The following is a 22,904-nucleotide window of genomic DNA, read 5'->3' on the forward strand; positions in this document are numbered from 1 at the left end:
ATTAAATGCCTTGCAAATATCGTAGCGCTACAATACGTTACAACTGGCCACACGGGAGTTCACACATCAAAACGTCAGAAGGGAATCACATTGTCTATCTTTATTAACTATTAAACTAAGTGTCACTTGACTTCATGCAATAAAATAAGTTGGTCTTCATGCCATTTTGATGAACCAGTATGAAATCTGGGGACCAGATCAGCTTGTAGGATGTTTGCAGAGTTGGGAACAGAACTTATGGCATGCTATGAATTCACATAGAAATCAATCAAGAACAAGCACCTTGCTTAAGAGGCTCTGTTTATGAGGACAAGAATTATTGGATTCTTGTTTTGTCCTACAGTTTGATGTCTCTTAAACTCTCTCATCAAGAATGGTAGGAGAATGTACAATAATCAAACTCATTCCCTATTTTTTTAGTGAAAATAAACTGTGGTAAACTAGACATCAGGATATTTGTAGGAATATTTTCTGTCTTTCTCAGACTAAGCTACCATTTATTCATAACATATCACAGCTCCTTCTCAGAATGAATATTCCATGGAATGGAATGAAAAAGGTGGAAATGTTTTCTAAAGCTAGGAATCATTTCAACTACAGGTGACTTGAAGAAGGATGGGAAAGACAGGAAAATGCTTCCTAAAAAGGCATTTAGAAACGCTGAGTAAATTTTGAGATTATGTGGAGATAATCACAACACGATCGTGTGGGGGAATGTAATGATTATAGCACAAGTTTGGATTAAAGAAACATTTGACTTAATGTTTACTAAATGACTGCAAGCAAGTCACCATTTCTTAGTTTAGTGACTCTCAGTGATGTTATGAAGATAAAATGATAGACCCATTTACAAGGTCTAGAGCGTCACTGGAGGAAAAACAGGTTATTCATATTTATTGAAGAAGTCAATAAATAGCTCTTAAAAACATATAGCAGCATGAATCTGTGTATAGAATGGAAGGTTAGAGGTCATAGAAGCACTCTGAATCTTCATTGCTTAACAGCTTGATAGGTCCTGCTCTTACTACCTGTCTTCTACAAAACCCTTCATCTGGTGTATCTATGAGATACAGACTAATAAAATGTAAAAATGAAGCAGGGGTATGTGTGAGTTTATGTAGCATAAAGGTGTGAGACCAGGTGTTTCATAGCCCTCCTCTGGGATACAGATCACTCTCACCAAAGATAAATAAAATCAAACTTTAACAACAACAAAAATACACTTGGCAGATGAAACCCCATTTACCTTTAAGAAATTTACAAAAACATATGCTAGACTGACCATAAGATGGAACTAATCTGATCCATAACATGAGGTAGAAATATATGACTGAGGTTGCACAGAATTACATATTTATATAGAGAAACAAACGTATGAAATTAGAAGGCTTAATTAATACCACATATACTTTTTTTTAAAAAAAATCAAAATTCTTATGCCATTTTCTGGCTAGGATTGTTTATTTATTCCTTAGAGGTAAATGGGTTTCTGAAGCAAAAATTCTTCTCAGCCTTCCTGGACTTTTTCAGCTTCCAATCTTTAATCAGGGACTCAAAAGAACAGAGTTAGTTTTCTCTTTTTTTCCTGGCCCGATTATTCAACTTTTCTCTTTGATCTAAAAGGTTTAAACATTTCTTCAGTTGAAAGGGTGGGACTGGGCAGAATCTGACAGAACGTGCCCTTCTCGCTCATGAAGATATATATTTTATGTCTGAGATATGTATCTTGGCATAATTTTACTTTAGTTTAGTTTAGTTTAGTTTATTGTCATTGCACCTCATACAACGAAATCAAACACCATCTTCAGTGCACATCATGACCATGAAAATAAACACAAACACACATCCCTCACCCTCCACACATTGAACCGAAAACCCCCGACACCGCACCAACACTGCACTATAGAAGAGAATTCAAAGGAGCTACTGCCCTGGGATAGAAGCTGTTTTTCAGCCTATTTGTCCTTGTTTTTATTATTCTGTACTGTCTGCCAGATGGTAATAGTTCAAAAAAAAGGGGGGGGGTCCCTATAAAGCTCTTCCAAAGAGGGGAGAGGGCAACCAATGATCTTCTGGGCAATGACATTAACCCTCTGGAGTGCTTTCCTATCTGCCACTGTGCAACTGGCAAACCATACAGAGGTGCAGTAAGTTAAAATGCTCTCTATGGTGCAGCAGTAGAAGATCACCAGCAGTTTCTCATTCAGTTGTTGTTTTCTGAGAAGTCTCAGGTGGTAAAATCTCTGCTGGGCCCTTTTGACCAGGGCTGCAATGTGAGCACCCCAGGTCAGGTCCTCTTTTATGGTAACACCCAGAAACTTAAAAGTGGCCACTTGCTCCGCTTGGTCTCCACTTCTTCTTCTTCTTTTTCTTCAGCGTTTGTCTCGCGCTCGGGCGAGGTCCGAATGTCCTTAAGTACTGCTTCCACACCTCTCTGTCTACCACGTATGTCGGGTCTGCCTTCGCGATCTCTAGATCGGCCTTGATCGTGTCCATCCAGCGTTGCTTAGGTCTACCACGCGGTCTCGCTCCTCCGACAGTCACCTTCATTGCAGATTTGATGATAGATTCTTCCTTGGCGCGGCTCATGTGGCCGAACCATCGTAGCCGGGACTGCCTCATGACCGTGGGGATGGGCTCGACGTTGAAACGTCTACGCACTTCTTCGTTCCTGACGCGATCGAGTAGGGTGAGGCCTACCGACTTGGTCTCCGCTTGGTCTCCACTGATAAGCAAATTGTCCCAATTTGCAAAAGCGTCTGATATGAGGCATTCTTCTGCAAGTTTCATAAGATAATGTATGGCCTACTTTCTTAATTACAGAGATCATACAGATAACTCAAAATTGTAATAATCATAAGCACAAATTCAAGCACTGATCTTCAAACAAATGGTTATCTAATGTCATAAAAGTTGCTTGATCAACTTTTCAAAAATAAAGTACACTTTGAAACTCAATTTATAGAATGTGTATGTGTGTGTGTATTCTATGGCTGACACATTCTGAAGAAAGAAATCCATGTGGAATTAACACATCCTCAGAAAAGAAGGTTAATCTTAAAATTAAGACATGTCTAGTATTTCTACTTTCCACGACTCTGAAATCAGTTTGCTAGCAGAATCCCCTAATGTTTATTTCTTTGATAAACTTTCTAGTGTTAAAAAAGAAAAAAAATCAGCAGGGAAAATCTGTCCATTGTTTTAGATTTTTTTAAAAAAAGACATCAATTTTATTCAGGTCTTGGCAGTTCAAGATGGTTTTTCAACAACACCAATGAACATTCCCTTTAGCGATGGGGAACTTATCAAGGACATAGTATCAAAAGAGATGTGTCTGCAGAGCTAATACATGCATTTTTCTTTTAATCATAATTTATCTTTTATTCACAAGACTACCAAAGGCAAAAGAAAAACAGTGTTTTGATTTCTTGATGATCAATTATTTGCCTGATCTTATACTCTCGTTAATTGTACTTCAAGTCACAAGAAAACTGTGGGGTTTCAAGTTAACTTTCTAGCAGAGAAAAATTCCTTAGAAATATCAAAGGGCTCATTGAGAAAAGTGTTCCATATCAACCAGCCTGACTATTTAAAGTCATTTGGAGGCATTCTCAAGCATCCCACAGCGTGACAAGTGGCAATTGGGGAAACACAGCTCCTCACAGGAACACTCTCCTAACGGATAGCTCTATTTAGATTGGATCATCTCACACAATGTCTTTTCAATTCCAAGCGAAGAATTCTCATTTCTAAGCTCTAAAACCTGCATCCCTTGGACAAACTTCACATCTCTTATGCAAGAGATTAGTAAATTATACCTCCTCTGAAACGCCAGAGAGAGAAAGAGTGTCACTGAAAGAGGAAATGTATACCAATGGTTATCTCCGCCTAAGTTGATCTGTTGATTCAACCTCTGATTGCTTTAACACTGTCAAAAGGTTTTTCATGAAACAATGAAGCCCTCAATAGATAAAAATGCAGGTCTGGTTTAGAAAAAAACAGTATATATATATATATATAGCTAAACATTTGCATTTCGTTAACTTTTATCAATGAAATTGTTATTATGCATATCTTTCTCCTTTTTTCTTCTGCAAATCACCCAGAATTTTCTTTTTTCTCTGAAGGGGAGACATACATATATGAGCAATAAATAAATGATAAACAAATGAAACTCCCTGAGAGCCAGCACCCAATACCCATGGGTTCCCTTGCAGTGTGCAGCCTAGTATTAGGAATGTTCTGAAAAACAGTCTTATCTCCCAATAAGCCTAGCCTGAAATGAGTCCCAGCCTAAGGATCCTAGTTAAAAAAAAAATCTGTGTATTAGAATAAGTACAAGTTCTTCAGGGTTTTCCAAAGATAGAAACATTTAAAACTACTTAACTAAGGTCATAAATTACCTTTTGCTTTTTCTTCATTTTCCTCTTCTCCTTCTTCTTTTCTAGAAATTGCTGCCAGGGAGTCAGATTATCCTTGCCTTCTAGCTTATTTCGTACCATTTCTTCAGCATTTTCTTTCAGACCTGTAACCAATGAGAGAAACCAGACAAGCAGCTCTTTACACCAAACCAGTATTTTAAAATCTGAATGGGTTGGTATATTGCATGAGTGTGAAGTTTCAGTAACAGGCCAAAAAACCAACAACAACCCATCAGTGTTGACTTCTCCTGAGTGGTCTGACTGGCACTTACTGTTGGATTCAACCCAGTTCTTATTCAGCAAGCCAGATAAACTAGTCCTTTTAAACAATTCCTTGCCACATTTTGTTGGATTCCACCCAATTTTCCTGCCTATCCAATCTGTAGACTTGCAGAAAGATTAGGGTTTCCAATATGTAAATAGGAATCAGTATACATAGTCACCCTCTTTCAGTCTATATACTGTTGGTAACAATGGCATGAAAACAGACAGAAGGAAATGTATTTGAAGAAGGACTGAAGCAGAGAAAATGAAGCCCTGTCATTTTTTTTAAGATAATGGTAAGTCTTTTCTTGTACACCAGTAATAGTTCTGAAGTACTTATCTTGCAGCTGAATTCAGAAGGAATCCAGATAAACCCATTAAAAAGAACAATATTTCCATCAAAAGAAAAGGCTGCATTTTTCTCTATCCAGGGTTTAAAACCTAGAAAATGTCACCTATATAGTTTTTATTAAGGCCAGGCTAGTGGCCTTGACTTAGGACTATCCTGAGAAACTACTACTAGTAAGTTTCAGGTGGTTGAATTGATATCTTTTTTTTTTTGAGTGATTTGCCAGAAAATGAATGTTTCACCTACCTTAAACTCCAACTTTCTAGGCATAATTTAAGGGAGTGACCATGAAAACAAGGAATAACTGGTTACAGGAATAACCACTTATGTTTTATTCATGATTTTAGATTTATATTTGTTAAACTTGTTTTAGCTGGTATGTATTTTTGCCTCACAGACTGAAATATTTTAGATTTATACTTGCATGGTTAATTAACCTACCAAGACCAAGCAGGATACCAGATTTCACATGCATAGGTGAGTACAAGGTTTCTTCTTTTTTTTAAAAAAAAAAACACCAAACTACTCCAAAATCAGGCCATAGCCATATTATGAGGTATTAATTATACCTTTGGTTATACCTTTACAAGTACTTTGATTACAGAAGGGCATCTGAGAAAGCTTCCTTACAAAAAGCTTTTCATATAAGAGGAAATTCAGGAGGCAAGGCTTCTATATATTAAAAAACAGCAAAAAACCAGATGAACGCTTTACATTGTAAAATGGCTATATTAAAATATGAAAAAGTCTAATTACCTTTTTCATCTGAACTGAGAAGTTGCCTTTTATAGAATTTGTTATGCGAGGTCTTTCATCTCTACATGTATTTCATATAAATCACTATTTACCTCAATATACTGGGAAAGTATAAGTTGAAATGGGGAGCCAAACCAGGATAGCTAAAAAGCCTGGTTTGACAACAGAAGTGCAACAGCATCTACACGGATTCATAAGCAACTAACATATAGCAATCCAGACTTTCATTTCTCAGACTTAGTTTAAGAACAACTATGATTGTTTAAAACTGTAATGGGACTGCAAAAATGACCTCAACAATAGCTATGTTCTGAAAGCACAAGTTGTTCTTTAAAGCTAATCTGAACAGACAGACAAAAGGTGGAAAGACCTATGCTTCTGTCCTACTGGTTTTTCAATTTTAGCAAATAGAGCTCTATTATACCAGGTGTTTGAAACATGATGTGGTATGCAACTTATGATAGAAGCTAAGACCAATTTGGATCAGCGCTCCCACCCCCCTCCTTTATAGCATGCCAAAATGCAATCAGCCTGTTCTAACCTATCTGCTCTTTGTACGAAAAGCAACAACAGTTCCGGCTAACAAATTAAGAGATCACAGATAACAACAAAAACAAATGGACTTTTTAACATGTTGACAAGAGCTTTAAAGTGTTATTTTAAAAGGGGAAGGTTAGGGGTTGAATCATATTTTTCCATAGCAGGAATCCTAAAAAACTTGAAAGAGTTTTCCAGGGAATGAAATCAACTGCTCCATTTGGAAGAAGACAACTTGAATGTAATACGACATATAAAGGGAATGAACTTCTGCCATAAATTAGATTGTTTTACAAGCCACTTGCCAAACCATTTCCCAATTTGTCTAAGCAACCACAATGTGCAAAGCTGAAGCACTGTTTAGAATAAATAAGAGAAAAGGGTGAGAAATTGCAGGATATGCCATATTTCCATCATGTTCATTTGTAATTTTTGAACAATGAATTTCTAATAGATCTGTCACAAATTAAAGCACTGTAAATGATAATGATCCCCTAAATTCCTCTAGAATTTTGTTACTTTTTTAACAAATGAAACATTTCCACCAATCAGGGACACATCTTCAGCACATATTAATCATTTATTAGCTTTCACCTCAGCTACAATACCTCACTGCAGAAGGCAACACAGATCTTTTCCCAAAGTGAAAAGGCAGACATGGGATTTAGAGTAGAAGAAAAATATGTTAAGAAAAAGCCAGCACCATTTAATTTTTTCTCTCTTTCTGCATATGCAAAAGCAATTCTCCACAAACCTTGTACAGGTAGTCCTTGACTTACAATTGGGAAGAACCAGAATTTTGATCAGTAAGCAATGCAGTCATTAAGTGTAACTGCACCCAATTTTACAACCATTTTTACTGTGGTTGTAAAGTGAATCACAGTCATTAAGCAAATTTAGCTTCTCCAATTCATTTTGGTTGTCAATCTACCTTTCTTGTCAGAGTACAACATGTGTACAATGATATTGGCTGAGTTTCCCTTCATGCATCCCCCCAACACAACTCACAGTGAAGACAGAAGTCCCTAACCCAGTCCCAATCTTATTGCACCATGTGACCTTGTTGCACAACACACCAGCCCCCACCAAGTCTATCATACTATGTTGACATGAAGTTATTTTCCGTTCAGGAGTCTGACAGCCCACAGGTAGACACTGTTCTTCAGCCTGTTGGTGCGGCTGGCTATGCTTCTGTACCTCCTACCCAATGGTAGGAGAGTGAAGAAGTGCTGACTGGGATGCAGTGGTGGGATTCAAATTTTTTTACTACCGGTTCTGTGGGCATGGCTTGGTGGGCGAGGCCCTATGACTGGGTGGACATGGCTTTTCTTTTTTTTTTTTTTTGCGTCCCCCCTGTTTTGGCCGTCTGGGCCTCAGAGGGCCTGTTTGTGTTTTGCCCCTTCTGGGGCTCAGGAAGCGAGCCTGTGACCCCAGTTGGGAGCTTCCTGGTTTTTGCTCCCCTAAGGCTCCTCTGAAGCTCAGGAAGGCAAAAAAATGGAGGGGGGGGGCGCTGAGCCATTTTTAGCCTTCTTGGGCCTCAGCAAGGGGAATCCCGGCACAGCTGATCTATGTACAGCTGATTGTCAGGAGGGAAAAAAAAGAAATACCTCAGGCAAACGTCAGGCAGGCGGGGTGAGCGAGCATCGGGCGGGAGGGTGGCTGGCTCAGGGCCGTGGCCAGCTAGGACTTACTGGTTCGGCGACCCATGCCAAATTCTTGCGACCGGATCGGTGCGAACCGGCTGAATACCACCACTGGATGTGAGTTGTCCCTGAGAATTTTCCTCACTCTTCTGTGGCAGCGAGCCCTAGCGATGTCATCTAGTGATATCAGGGAACAGCCCACGATGTTTTGTGCTGTGCTCACCATCCTCTGTAATTTATTTCTATCCATAGCCGTCAAGCCAGCGTACCACACCATAATGCAATATGAGAGGATGCTTTCTAAAAGGAGGTCATAAGTCGTTTTTCCACTTTATTCTTTCACAAGACCCTGAGGAAACTAGCTGGACCAAGTGGCTGCGGAAAGCTGCCAAACCATCATAAATCCGACTGCCATGTGCCCAAACTGCAATCGTGTGACCGCATGGTGGTGCAACCATCATAACTTTGAAGACAGGTTATAAGTCCCTTTTTTCTGAGGCCGTCATAAGTTTGGATTATTGTTAAATCAATTGTTATAAGTTGAGGGCTACCTGATTTGCTACTTACTATGGAAACAACTCTCAGAAAGATAACTACAGTACGATATTTGTGAGTATAATCATTCTGCAGCTGCTAAACTCTAATATGTCAAGCTGGGAGCAGTTATGCAGCTGTCTTCCACAACTGTTCTGGTGGCAGAAAGATTTTGCTATCTCTAAAAGAAAAATCAACAAAGGTTTCACCCTATGTCTGTGCCACTCACGGGTAATTAGAACCAAGCGCATGGCTGACAAATTCACCTTACTGCCAAAATCAAACAAAAACAAAATCCTACAGATACGACAAAAACTCTTGTATGCTCGTGTTCCTTTTCCATAAACCAATATTTAAATACTTTTAAGCAGAATAATTTGACATCATATTAACTAATCATAAGTGTGATTGCTGCAATGATGGCATTTCAGTAACTCAGCCTTTTTTTTCCCCAGTGGGGAGATGAGATCAGAAATGGACAGCCAGTTCTAGGAAAGAGAAACAGTCACCTACCAGGAACCCATTTAATTTCCATTTCCATATCAGTGTCTTGATGCTTCTTTTCTTTTTCCTGAATACTCCGAAGAAGCTCTTTGTATTTTGCTATCTGGTCTTCGTCGTCTTTGGAATGTTCTTTAGGTTTATCGCCATCTGCTAGGTCTGTTTCATCATTACCTTTAAATTAAAGGGAAGTGAGAATCTTTCCAAAAATTGTTGTATAAAAATTGAATTGAAAATCCATCTTTGAAGGGGGAAGGAGACAGGAATCAGACCAAAAACAAGGAGTGATCTCCAAACCTGCAGAGCAGGTCTGAAGCCTGGAGTTTTTTTTTTCCCCCTCCACAACAACTATCTGACAAACTAAGCACTGTACCGATTTTCGTGTTAAATAAAAAAAGACTGTTCTGATATCTATTCCGGGATTTGAAAATTTAACACTCTCCAATGACGCTTTTCATGAACTCTACTTGATGGGGAACTCAATGACTTAATTTTTACATTCAGTTAAAAAAAAATAGTTTCCTTTTAAAGAAAGCCCTGGGAAAGGCAGCTAATCAGATACCCAAGGTTGATGGAGAACGTATGTTTTACGGGCCTTCTGGAAGGTTAACAAAGATAGGCCTAACCTCACCTTGGTTCCAGAGGGTGGGGGCGTCACAGCAGAAAAGGCATGCCGCTGCCTGGGCCCTGTCACATCTACAGCATACCCCTTCTGCTGAATCTGCTTCCTTTCTGCATACAGAGGAGAACTGACATCTCCTGAGGGGTGGAAAAATGGAGCTCAGATCCTGAAGATCTGAGCCCCATTCCTGCATCCTGTCCAAGGCATTCCCTTCCACACAAAGAAGGGAGCTGACATCCTTTGGCAGGCAGCTCTTTCAGCCAGTCCTTAGAAATAAGAGGAAGTTGAAATCTAAGCAAAGAGCGGAGGGGAAACACAAGATAAAGAGTGTCGTCTGCCTCAAACAAGTGAGGGGAGGTTCTGGAAGGCTCAGTAGAAGCCGTGCATGAGTATCTATCTCTAAGGGCTGAAAATCCTGCTTAGATTTTGGCCTGGAGGATTTTCAACCCCTGAGCAAAGCCCCCCCACCCCCGGGTCTCCCCCCACGCATGGTGCACTCCTTAATCTGGGATTTCATTCGCTTAGCAACCGCAACTGGGAGTGCTGAGATTGCAATCACCAAGTGAAGCAGTCACACATCTCACTGAATGACTGCTTCACTCAACAACCAAGTTTCTGGACTCAACTGTGGTGGTATGTCAAAAGCCTACTTTTCACTATTTACTTTGACAGATCTGAGTTCAGAGGTCATAAGGCTCTGTGGTTTGCTTTAAATGAAGCAAACCTTGTCCACAAAATAATTGGGGAGGGGGAGGGGGGGAGCCTGTAAATTTGAAGCTTGCACAGGTTTATTCACACAGTAGAGAATATGGTTTCCCACAGCAACTATACAATGTTTGTGCCTCAGAAGTTTCAAATGGGACTCCTAATTGGGTACAGCATGGGTGTTGGTAAGGATTTTTTCTTAAAAAGAACTGATTGTTTGATTTATGAAAAGCATCATTTATCAGTTAATAACTTTTAATGGAGGTCATGAAAATAATTAGTACAATATTGTTTTAATACTCTGAACTGCTTAGACGAACCTTTATTAGTTAGCAATACCTTTTTCTTTTTCATCCTCCTCCTCCTCCTCTTCTTCACTTGATGAAGCTAAATACGCTTGGAAGTCCATGTCCAGAAGCTCTTCTTTTTTAAAATTTCTGCTCAGAGAAGTCACCCTTTCTCGATCTGTCTCGTCCCACGTAATGTCTACCTTACCAACAGGCAAGATAAATATGCTGCAACTTATTATTGTAAAGATAAATTGGAAAATCGCATAGAAATTTTCCCTCCTGTACTTCTGTCAACAACTTTGCTTAACAGTAGTTTACGGGATAAACTTCAAATGAGTATTTCCTCACAGGGTACGAAGCCATCTTCATCTACAATAGCTTAGCTTGTGCAACATGCTGAGCCAAAACTAAGACGTGCCGGTATTGTTTTAGCACCTTATCTAAATTCTAGTTACAATTTCTATACATGCTTGCTTATTCCAAAGAAATCATCGTACAAATAAATGCCAGTCCCAATTCTGGGCCATAGATATTCAGTTGTAGTGCTAAGAACTGTAATTTACAACCAAAGGGAATTCAGCGAAGTCCTACCTTCAAGTACCAGCAGAACATTGTTGAATATTACTGAAATAAAACGTATTGAGTAAGAAATGGAAATCTATGAGCCGCACGGTGGCCCTGAGGTGAAGGTGCTTGCCTCCCACTCGGAAGGTTGAAAGTTCAATCCTAGGCAGCAACATTTTTTTCTCTATCAGGGCACAAAGAGAAAATATCTGCTGTGAACTCTGCATAGGTGTTAGGAAGGGTATCTGGCCAATAAATGCTCAGCTCCATTCAGTTGCCCTGACCCATCCCAAAGCAAGGGATTCAAGGTAATTAAAAACAAAAAGGAACAGAAATCTGAAGATGAATGAGCCAAGATGAGAATGTTATGTCTGCATTTCCTTATAGATTGTCAGAGCAGCTCTAACTTTGGATGGAATACAGCAACTAATACTAGTGAAAGAAGACAGCCAGCGACTGCACATATTACTTCATCCTTATTTTCCTTTCCTCAGGTTTATCAAAATATTGGAATATTTTAGTTGCTGGGGCTATATTAAAATAACTGGGACTGAAATGAAACAATGGCTATGATCGTTGGAGACAGGTAAGAAGCTGGTTACTAGGACAACAGACTAAACCATAGAAAGGTTTGTCTAAAGCATTTCCTGTTATGGAGTCTTTCCAGATAATAACTATATGCCTTTGGTTATTTCAATCCAAAGAATGAAGTTTGAAAACAACCTTCCATTTTTAAATTAAACATCCAGGTCCTTCTAATATTAGTCTTGCAGCTATTCATAGATGGTTCATTTATCATTTATAATTTGAAACAGGACTTCTCAAACCCAAGCCCCATAATGGCCATGATAGGAAAGGATGGGAACTGCCCTCCACCCACAGAACCAAAGATTCCATCACGGATTCACTGGACTGAAGACTAAGGCAACAAATCCACGCTTGTCACTTAAAAATAATGCTCCCCTATTCTACCACTAATTGGGAAAAAATTACTAAAAGGGAAACACGAGTAGTCTTGGTATATACGCGATAATTTATCCAAACTTTACAGAGACCAGACCTCAATAAACAAGTAAAGATTTTCATGCATCAGTGGGTTGCACAGTCTGAGCGCCTTTCTGTTATTTCATGCGTTTCCCAAAAGGCAGCATGCCTTTTGCGCGAGCATGAGTTGTTTCATTGAGGTTAAGGTGCAGTGGTGGGATTCAAAAGTTCCCACCACCGGTTCTGTGGGTGTGGCTTGGTGGGCGTAGCTGCAGGGGGTGGGATTGTGCGACTCGCGCGACCGCGCGCCAAACGTGAGCGTTGCGCATACGTTAAAACAGTAAAAACTAAGCTGCTGCGCCTCTCAGTTGTTTAGCACAGCAATCTGCTCTGCTGCGCCCAACAGCTGAAAGGTTAAGAAGGACCTAGGAGCAAGGGTGGGTGGGTGGGCCCAACTGCAGAGCGTCGTAGAGACTCAGAGCAAACTGGTTCTTTGCAGCTGATCTTCGGCGCTACCGGTATGCCAGAACCGGGCCGAACCGGTGGAATACCACCACTGGTTAGGTTGTCTCTTCAATAAACTTGCTACTGCTACTGCTGCTGCTGCTGCTGCTGCTTCAATCATTGTGCATCCCACTGAATAAGCTGGGAGCCATGTGAAACCCCACAGATGGGAAATCCATTAATTAAACCATCCATTAAACAAAGAGAAACCCACAAATAACCATCTTCCAGGGACCATCTTTATAGAATGAGTGCTTGTGAAAGGAAAAAGAGAAATGAAGGCTTTGGGATTTTCAATTCCCGTAGACTGAACCCCTTGTTCACATATAGAGCTAGTCCTCAACTTACAACAGTTCATTTAGTGAACATGTAAAGTTACAACAGCACTGAAAAGTGACTTATGACCATGTTTCATACTTAAAAGACCGTTGCAGCATCCCCACAGCCACGCACTTGGCAACTGACTCCTATTTATGACGGTCGCAGGGTCCCAGTGTCATGTGATCACCTTTGGTGACCTTCCCACAAGCAAAATCAATGGGGAAGCCAGATTCACTTAACAACTGGATTTCTAACTTAACAACTGCAGCGATTCATTTAACAACGGTGGTAAGAAAGATTGTAAAATGGGGCAAAATTAACAATTTAGCAACAAGCCTGTGAGGCTCAATTATGGTCATAAGTCGAGAGCTACCTATGCACAGTGATAGAGAAACAGAGATAGACTTAATACAGTTATTACACTTCGTGATTTGTTGCAATAGAATGGAAACACCCCCCCACCCCACCCCTTAGAATCACAACCTGTACTTTCTGGACTTCCTTACTTGGCTTTCAAAGGCAGCCTTTAAATTACAAAACATAAGCAATGTAAAGCTTGCATGATGCCTTCATAAAATCAGAATAATGATAAACTGCTTCCCTGTTATTTCATTATAAAAGTACTACCATCGTCTCCAAGAAGAGCAGGGGAAGGCGCCTCTTTTGCAAGAACAATTTATTATATTGCATCAACACATATGGCTTGTTTCCCCCTTCCAGCTACACTCTGACCACTGCTGTATTTACAAATGAAACACACAAAGCTAAACAAAATTCGAAATAGCTATAAAAACATTGTGGAGGTACCTTTGATGTTGCCACAGCAGCGGATGTGAAGTACTTTGGTTTATAAGCAGCCACGTCCACTTCAGAGGCCGTGTCCTTTGGCTCGTCATCAAATGTCACATCATCTGGAATAAATCTTAGGAGCCAGAAGAAAACAGCTCGTTATTTAAACAGCTATTAAAATGTCTCCAAGGGACAAAATTGATAGGCCTAGTTTCAAATTAGTATTAGCTGTGAAAAAAAAGCAATGACTTTGCATAAGAGAAGGGAGAATGACAAACTGAAAATGTTAGCCCAGGCCTGTCAAACTGGTGGGCCGTGGGCTGGATACAGCCCATGCAGGCCATGCCCACCCCAGCTCCACAACGGCAAAACACACCGCGATACGTCACGGTACGGCCCACAATGCGATCAAGTTTGACACCCCTATGTTAGCCCTTTGCTCCAAGCAGGAAGTGAAAAATGATATTGATCCTATCATCATCATCATCATTTTCTATGCAGAGCACATTGGGTAGCAAGTGTTTTCCGGGGGTACTGATCATTTACAGCAAACCTATCACTAATAAAAATGAATTCATAATAATCTGATCCTATCATTAATGCTAAAAACATTTAATCTGGGGGACAATCCTGACCACCTGCCAGATTCCAGTTTTTTTCCTCCAGTGGAGAGCGAAGGACTCCAATTCAGTGACAGAGGAAACATCTTAAACCTAGAGATTAACAGTGAGCTCTACATTGCTGTCGCATTACCATACATTCATCCTATTTATTTCGTTTTTTAAAGGATTCTCTTGCACCAAATATCAATTTCTAATATGCATCTTCTGTCTATTAAGAAGTAAAAATTCAATGGAATACTCAGAAAGTGCAAAAGAATGTGGGCAACTACTTTCCCATCCATACATTAATCCAGAAGATGTGGATCAATCATATCAACAGGATGTCTTTTAACTATCCCTTTTTATAGCTTTTTGCAGCCCTCTGTTATGCCTGATCATAGTTCAAATGCTCCCCAGCCAGCATACCAGTGGTGGTATTTGACCGGTTCTGCCTGGTTCTGGAGAGCCGGTAGCAGCGATGAGCAGTGGAGAGCGAACCGGTTCTCTTCGCTGCTCTGTGTTTGGCCCACCCACCCACCCGGGCTCCCATACTCACTTTTATGGACAGAATTCAAAACGCAGCTGCTTTGCGCAGCACAGAATAGCACCACACGGCAGTTGCTGCAGCAACTAGCCTCGTGCAGGCTTGCAGGAGGCAAGTTAGAACGCCTCTGCACCTGCGCAAAGTGCATGTTTGGCGCGCGCGTGCATGCAAAGTGTGTATGTGCACAAAGCGCGGCCACCAAGCCACGCCCACCGAACCGGTGGCAACTTTATTTGAATACCACCACTGCAGTATACATACGTATTGTGGCTTAACTGGCAGCTTGGATAAACTGCTTTAAAGCACAGATAGAAACCATACCAAATATTTAGCGTTTTACATGGATTTGAGACACACATATCAAACTCAATTTGGTCAGCACACCATCAAGAGAACATGAGGAAATTAAATATATTTCTGTAGGGTGAACTCAGGTTACAACCAAAGTCCTGAAAGCAAACTGTCACATTTCTCTTGCTTGGTAATAAGAAAAGATTATTAGAAGTTGGTTAAACCAAACTAGCTCTTAAAAATAAATATATGATACCTCAAGTCCACAAAAGAATAGCTGCTTTCAAATTCCAATCCATCGCACTCTTCATATATTTTATTGGCTGTTTCAGGGGAGTCACAGTCAACTACTGCATAGAAATATTTCAAGCGTTTGAATTGATAGTCTCTCAATTTCTCCTTATAAAGGCTACAAGGAATGAGAAAAAGAGCGTGAGAGAGATGGGCGGTTAAGAAGTCAGTTATATAAAGAAATAAAGAAATGTCAGAGGAAAAAAAGAGGCAGTGAGAAGCAATAGACTATCATCTAATTTCCAGCTTAAAAGGGAAAAAGCATTAGCTAGGATCAAAGCACAGTGATAATAGATATTTCTAACCCTCTTGGTATTTTTGCAGGGATAAGTGAAGAATTTGTAAGATTTCTATACTTAAATACCATTCAACTATCTGGTAGGCCGTAGTTTGGGATATAAAGAGTCAATTTATCTGCAACTTACAATCATCCAAGGGATTTTTTTCCCCACATTCTTCCTTTGAATAGCATTCCCTAAGCCATACCTTTTAAAAAGTCCCTCATTTTGAAAAGCAGCTGCTGTCTGAGATATACAAATTCAGTGTTACATGAAATACTCTGAACTACTAACAACCTCCTTGAATCTCAGCCATGAATACTTCTTCTCTATATTTATTTATTTATAAATAAATAATTTTCTACATTATAGTATGCCAATGCAAAGCACACTTGTACAAGAATGGTACATTTATCAGCCAAGAATCTAGCAACATAAGGCTAAAAAAAGGCTTTTTTAAAAAAATAGGCAAGGTGTAGCATGCATTTTACTGTACTTACCCTCCATTGGAAAAAAAAAACCCAGTCAGAAACAAATTTATTTTTATTTTAGAAAAGCATTTACTGCTCTTTGAAACAAAAATTTTGCTGTGGCTTTGGCAGTATTAGCCAATGCTCTTTTTTTGAGATTACTTAAATAACATAATATTCAACATCAAAACAGTTTTCCTGATGAAATCCAAATACATATTAATTCAGTTAGTTCAAAATGCAGTGGTCTGCATGCTTTTGTGCAAGTCTAAATTTGCACAGGTCACTCTCTTGCAGGATCTGCATTGATTTGTTCCAGGGTCCAATTCAAGGTGCTGGTTGTCACCATTAAAGCCATACCAGGAGTCAGGTTATCTGAAGGGCCATCTTTTCCCAGTTACATCTATCTGACCCATCAGAGCAGGGAAGCAGGGAATGTTACGGGTTCCCACTCCTAAGAAACTCCTTCTAGTCTAGTGGGACTAAGAAGAAGGGCCTTCCCTGTAGTAGAAGGAAAGAAGATTGACACTCTTTTGAAAGGCCCTTAAGACAAGGTTTTACCAGTGGACCTGGGGACTCCAGGGTGACGTGGAGCTCATCAAGTGATTGGTTTGATTGTTGTCACCAGAGGGGTGGGGGGGTTTATTGGAGTTTGCAATGGGCTTTTATTTCTGTAAGCTGCCTAGAGTCACTGTGAGTGACTTGTGTGACTATTAAAATTTCCTCAATGACCATATAATGAAATAAATATTAATACGTTACATTTTTGTTCATTATACTTCAACTTACAACCTAAAAATGAAAAGTCCTCTGGAAAAGTAGCTACCACTGATATCAACTGACAGCAATAGCACTTATATACCACTTTATAGTGTTTTACAGTCCTCTTTCAGTGGTTTACAGAATCAGCATATTGCTCCCAACAATCTGGGCCCTCATTTTATGGATAGAAGGCTGAGTCAAGCTTGAGCTGGTCAAGATTGAACTGCTGGCAGTCGGCAGTCAGCAGAATTAGCCTGCAATACTGCATTCTAAGCTTAGAAATCAGGATGTGTACTAATAATAGCAATGAACAAATAAAATAACGAAACTTCCTCTCATCACACACACACATACCAATATACCAATGAATTAGAAAGTCTTTATATATTGGAGAAAGATTCCACCTAGTGGCAAAACACATTATGCAAAATTCCAGAGTTATTTCAGAAATGAGAAACATTCACCTTATAACTGCAGCTTCAAGGATACATTAAGAGAACAAAAAAAAAAAATTAAGATACATGCCTCTGGCTACAACTTTGGAAAGTTTAGAAAGAGGACACAGTGCCAACAATATCTGATTGGGAATTTGGATTTAAAGAATATGCAGCAATGGGGAAACAAACAGTATACACACACATATACAAAAACAGAAATTTAAATTTAAACAATATAAATTATATATTATGCAGCATGGTAAATAGAAGCACTTAGAATATGACTTCTAAAGTCTATGTTTAGACTTCTAAAGTCTAAAGTCTATAAAGGTATTGCAAATCATTTAGAGTATAAAGAAGGGAGGTCAGAAATTAAATATTTACCCTTTTTTGCAGGGATTTGTTTTGTTGTTGTAGCTCAATTTAAATAATAAGGTAGTGATCTGACATGAAGCTAAAAATTGGTACTATATTATTATAAATGTAATACTGAAACAAATCACTGTACTCTAGGATCTTTTATTAATGTTACACTGAACATTACTTGTATAACTTCAGTAAATATCTGTCCATTTGTAAGTAATATCTTTTTCGAAAATACATTTTTTGTTTTAAATAAAAATAAAAGGAAAAAAAATTGAACTCCTAATTCACTGTTAAGTGCACTTGATTAGAAACAAATGTTCATTACACTGCACAGGCAAATGATCTTTTTAGTACACTTTTTTTAAAAAAATAAGGTTACAATGATCCAATTCTAACATGAATAAAAATGGCAGGCAGGCAGGCAGGCAGGCAGGTAGGTAGGAAGGATTAAAGCAACTCTGGATCAAATCCTTACGGACTATGCAAAAGCTACTGAGGCACTTAATGCATAGAGAAAAGGATATGCAAAGAATCATCCCAAATTCAGCATGAAATACCTGTCTTTTTCTGTGACATTTTGAGGAAGGCTTAGCAGTTCTGCAGGGCCTTTTAGTTTTTCCTCTTTCATTCTCTGTTTTCCAAACTCTGAAGGGTAAATCTAAAGAGTAACCAAAGAAAAAGAAGATATACACCATATAGTAGCTTCTTATGTTTTTTATATTTTTTTTTAAAAACCAGGCTATCACTAAAGCTATGAAAAACTAAACAAAAAAAAGGAAATCTCCATTTTTATTTCATATACACACTAACACACATATCTATAAATAGCATAACTTCAAGTGATTCAGAAGAGTATGAATATCTTGCAAGAAAAGCTAATTAGACTATAACCAGCTCTTATGCCACCCCTAAAAAAAATGAAAATACATAATCTGAATAAATACACAAACACACATAAAAATACAGTTTTTTTGAAGTTTAACTATGTAGCGTTCATACTTAAGGATAAATGTCCACTCTGGATATTTTTCATTTGCCCTTTTCTATTCTGAACATATTATGAAGACCCAATTCTCTGGAGAAGGCTCTAGTGTTGAGAAAGGTGCAGGAAAGGAGAAGAGGACAACCAGCAATAAGGTGGATGGACTGAATTACAGTGATCTAAAAGTCATCGGTAGGAATAGACAATAATTGAGAAAAATCTATCTACAGTAAGCGGTTGCTAAGAGTTGATGCTAACTTGATGGCACATAATCAATGTATCAATTTCTTTCCCTCTCTGATCAGGCTGCAGTTTTGTCAGTTCTCCAGTCAAAGGGAAAGAAGAAAGTACTTTTTTCAAAGCTCTCCCCAGTCTCTTACCAAAAGGACAACAAGGCATTTATTTTCCTGGCCATTCATGATATGAATAGGTTTTAATTGCAAGTCCTTACCTTTACAGAAAAAATAACACCATCTTTGGGTGTAAATGAGCTAAGCAAAGCCAGTAGGTCCTTTGCTTTCAATTGATCCCAATCCATGTTACAAACTGCCAGTCTGTGTGTGATCTGCATCAAAGAAAAGTAATTTGTAATAGGATAATACAATGCACAGAAACACTGGGCCTATCATTCAAAATTCAGCTGTGAATGTAGGTTTGTGTCTTGCAGGGAGAATAATTGGAAAGCCACAAAACTTCTTTCCTTGAACAAGGATAGAAGTCTTAAAATCAGAATTTAACTCCTCTCTCCCAACGAAGCCCATAACTGAAGAACTATAAATCATATCCAAGTCAGCTGAAGTCACTCTGTAAAACAACAGTGACCAAAATAACACAAGACAATCCTTTTTTGGTGATGCTATTTTTCACTGCATCAATAAACTAAGAGAAATCATTGTTGTTGTTTTTATTCCACATACTTGTAGGATGAGGACAGGCAACCTTCTGAATCCAAAGTTTTGTGGGTGCAACTATTTTGTAAGCAATGGTGATTACAAAATGACCCTAGTGGAAGTACAATCAGCAACAGAAACAGGGAAAGCTGTTCTTATTCTCCCCACCTCTTATTCTCCTTCAGACAGAAACTGTCACAAGGAGAAATGGACAAGCAGGAAAGATATACACAGCAAGGGAAATAGCAGAGTCAGAAAGAAAAGCACACCCAAACATAGAGGGAACAAACATAAAACCCACAAAGTCCAGAGATGAGACTGGCACAAAGACATGGCACCAAATAAATGCACAAAAGCAGAGAGACAAAGGCACAGAGAATGTATAAAGATAGGTGTGTGTTTCCTATTCCCAATAAGTGACTGAATAAAATAGCTGTAAAGATTTGAGATATGGCATGATATTCATGCTCTAAGTGTCTTGGGGCAATAGTGGAATATTCCTTTTTCCCTCTACCCAATTTACAGACTGAGAAAACGTTTCCACCAATGCATGGAGAGATTGCTTCATTAATATACTCAGAGAGGAAACTGTTTTGATAGATACCCCAACTTACTTCGGGCGAGCGCATGCAGTGGTACCTAGAACTGGCAGGTTGTACCAGCTGTAAATATCATGCAGGCTGAAAGACTGGACTGTAAGATAGGAAGCCAATGTACAAACTCATCTCACACATGAAGTTCTTTGAGTAAGTTCTACTTGGACTGTTATTGTGTACGCCAATCATGTGGACTCTTTCAGGTGCAAAAGAAATTGTGCATAATATCTTCCTAGGCCCTAGAAAGCAAGCAAGCAAGGGCACAGCACTTCTGAAAAACCTTGCCAAGAAAACTGCAGGGATTTGTCCAGGCAGTCTCTCAGAAATGGATATGGTTGAATGGAAAAAAAAAAAAGTATCTTGGATATTGCAAATGGCAATGAAATAGTACATTAAAATAGTTGGCCCTTAAGCTCCATTAAACGTTGTTGGAATAATTCATCATCCACTGGATTAATCATAACTGATTCAACCCAAACATCCTAAAGGATCACAGATTGCTTATTGTATCATTAATCTTACCTGATCTGCTTGTGGTGCATCTTTTCCCAGTTCTCCCCATTCATGTATAATTTCTGGATCTTTGGGAAATATCTCCAAGAAATCATCTTCCTCTTCATCCTCAGAGCTGGTTTCAAGATTACCTTTCCCCCTAGCCAAATCTGGCCCACTGTCGCTCTCATCACCCTCTGTTTGACTTTCATTCATCAATTCTTCTTCATCATCTTCTGAACTGCTTTCCTCTCTTATTGCTCCATCGTCTCCCAAATCACTTTCCTCTTCCAGATCACTATTCTCTTCAAACGTATCTTCTTCCCCACTTTCCTCACTGCTTTTTGATTCTTGCTGATTAGAAGTCTCTTCAACTTCACAACTTTTATTTTTCAGATATGCTTCCTTAACATGGCTGGCAGAGAAATCATTTGCTAAATTAAAGAAAGCCAACAAGACATTTCATATATCTGCACAGTAATTCTCCTGCAGTCTAGAGTTTTGTGTTTTAGTAAGAGAGGGGAGGGGGAGAGTTTTGACAAACTGAACATGACTTTTTGCCCAATAACAGCTTATAAAAGGGCGTTGGTACTTACCCTATATGCCCGTTCTCTGTGAGCTGTGAAGAGCATCCAGAAGTGGGAGGTGCTTCAGTCTCTTCTGGAAAGGCTGGGCTTAAAACTCCGGGACGCTCCTCCTCCTCCATGGGACACCTCCCCAGCATCCCCCAGTTTTGCAAAGACTGAGTGCCAAAGCCCGGGACTCATCACCTAATCTAGATCCCTGACCTGAACGGAACCCCACCAGACAGAAAGAAATGGGTGGGGCTGGATGCTCTTCACAGCTCACAGAGAATGGGCGTATCAAGTAAGTACCAACGCCCTTTCTCCCATGAGCTGTTCAGAGCATCCAGAAGTGGGACATACCAAAGCTTGGCCTGTCCTTAGGGAGGGACTCTGTCTGGATCAAAATCTACTCCTAAACTCTGTGGACCCTCTGCAGGACTCTTCTGCCAAATGAAGCGTCCGCTGAGGCATAGACATCAATTTTATAATTTCTGACAAAGGGTGATGGTGAAGCCCAAGTCGCCACTCTGCAGATTTCGTCTATGGAAGCCGGAGTGGCCCATGCTGCTGATGTTGCCGCACTCCTTGTTGAGTGGGCTGTAATGCCCTTAGGAACTGAGATGGACTGGCATTCGTAACTTTAGCTATGGTGGCTCTCAACCATCTACCAATGGTCATCGATGACACCCTGTGTCCTAAAGTGGATGGGTTGAAGGATAGGAATAGAGCCTCAGATTTTCAAAATGTCGCTGTGCGGTCTAGATAGATGCTTAACGCCCTTCAACCGTCAAGTCGATGCCATTGATACTCCAGTCTATGAGATGGTTTCGGACAAAAATTTGGAAGCACCAACTCCTGCGCTCTGTGGAAGGCTGAATTTACTTTAGGGATGAACGATGGATCCAATCTGAGAACCACTCTGTCCGCATGAAACACGCACAAGTCCTTTCTCATCGACAATGCTGCCAACTCAGAAATCCTCCTTGCTGTGAAAAAGGACACAGCTGTAGCTGCCCTAATGGCCCAGGCGTCAGAAACATGCGCCCTACAGTGCCAATTCTGCTCGCTTTTCCTCCGGTCTCTGGGCTTCCTCAGCCTCAGTGGGAAAGGTTGAAGAAGAGGCCAGTGCCACAATGGGCTCATCCATCTCCGGCATTTTGAGAAAATTTGAAAACTCTGATGCCAAATTATAATATCGTTTAACGTACCCTGTTGGGGCTGGGTAGGATGCTGCTGATGCCCATTGATTTTGTACTAATTCAGCAAACATACGAGGGAAGGAATAGTTTCTGCCTCATTAGCCGTTTGTGAGAATATTAGATCCTCGGATATATCCTGAGACCCTGTTGACAATGGATGAGGGCTTGATGTGCCTAGTTTAGCGGTGTTCTTTGCTTTGAACAGTAAAGATTTAAAGAGGTACAGACGAAAAAGGCCAGAAAAGGTAGGTTGGTCTGGAATGAGGCCTTCATCATCCGACATTCCTCGTTCTAGTGGGTCAGCCTCTGACAACCCCAAGTCCCTCTGATGGATCAACCCTACCTCCATGGGAA

At 39.8% G+C, this 22,904-nt stretch overlaps 1 protein-coding gene across 2 annotated transcripts in view; it reads right to left on the reverse strand.

Annotated features, from left to right (window-relative positions):
• The window catches only part of ESF1 (ESF1 nucleolar pre-rRNA processing protein), a 40,479-nt gene that overhangs the window by 11,861 nt on the left and 5,714 nt on the right, over positions 1-22,904 (reverse strand). For both annotated transcript variants that reach the window (XM_087919274.1, XM_026712820.2), the window contains exons 3-10: positions 20,816-21,219; positions 19,259-19,372; positions 18,383-18,483; positions 15,478-15,630; positions 13,803-13,917; positions 10,672-10,822; positions 9,018-9,179; positions 4,404-4,525 (exon numbers count right to left, since the gene is read on the reverse strand). In XM_087919274.1, the coding sequence (XP_087775400.1) occupies positions 4,404-4,525; positions 9,018-9,179; positions 10,672-10,822; positions 13,803-13,917; positions 15,478-15,630; positions 18,383-18,483; positions 19,259-19,372; positions 20,816-21,219 (1,322 nt within the window). The remainder of the gene's footprint in view (positions 1-4,403; positions 4,526-9,017; positions 9,180-10,671; positions 10,823-13,802; positions 13,918-15,477; positions 15,631-18,382; positions 18,484-19,258; positions 19,373-20,815; positions 21,220-22,904) is intronic.

The sequence above is a fragment of the Pseudonaja textilis genome, chromosome 1, assembly GCF_049901715.1.
Source record: "Pseudonaja textilis isolate UNSWEBS1 chromosome 1, rPseTex1.2, whole genome shotgun sequence".
Classification (NCBI taxonomy): Eukaryota; Metazoa; Chordata; class Lepidosauria; order Squamata; family Elapidae; genus Pseudonaja; species Pseudonaja textilis.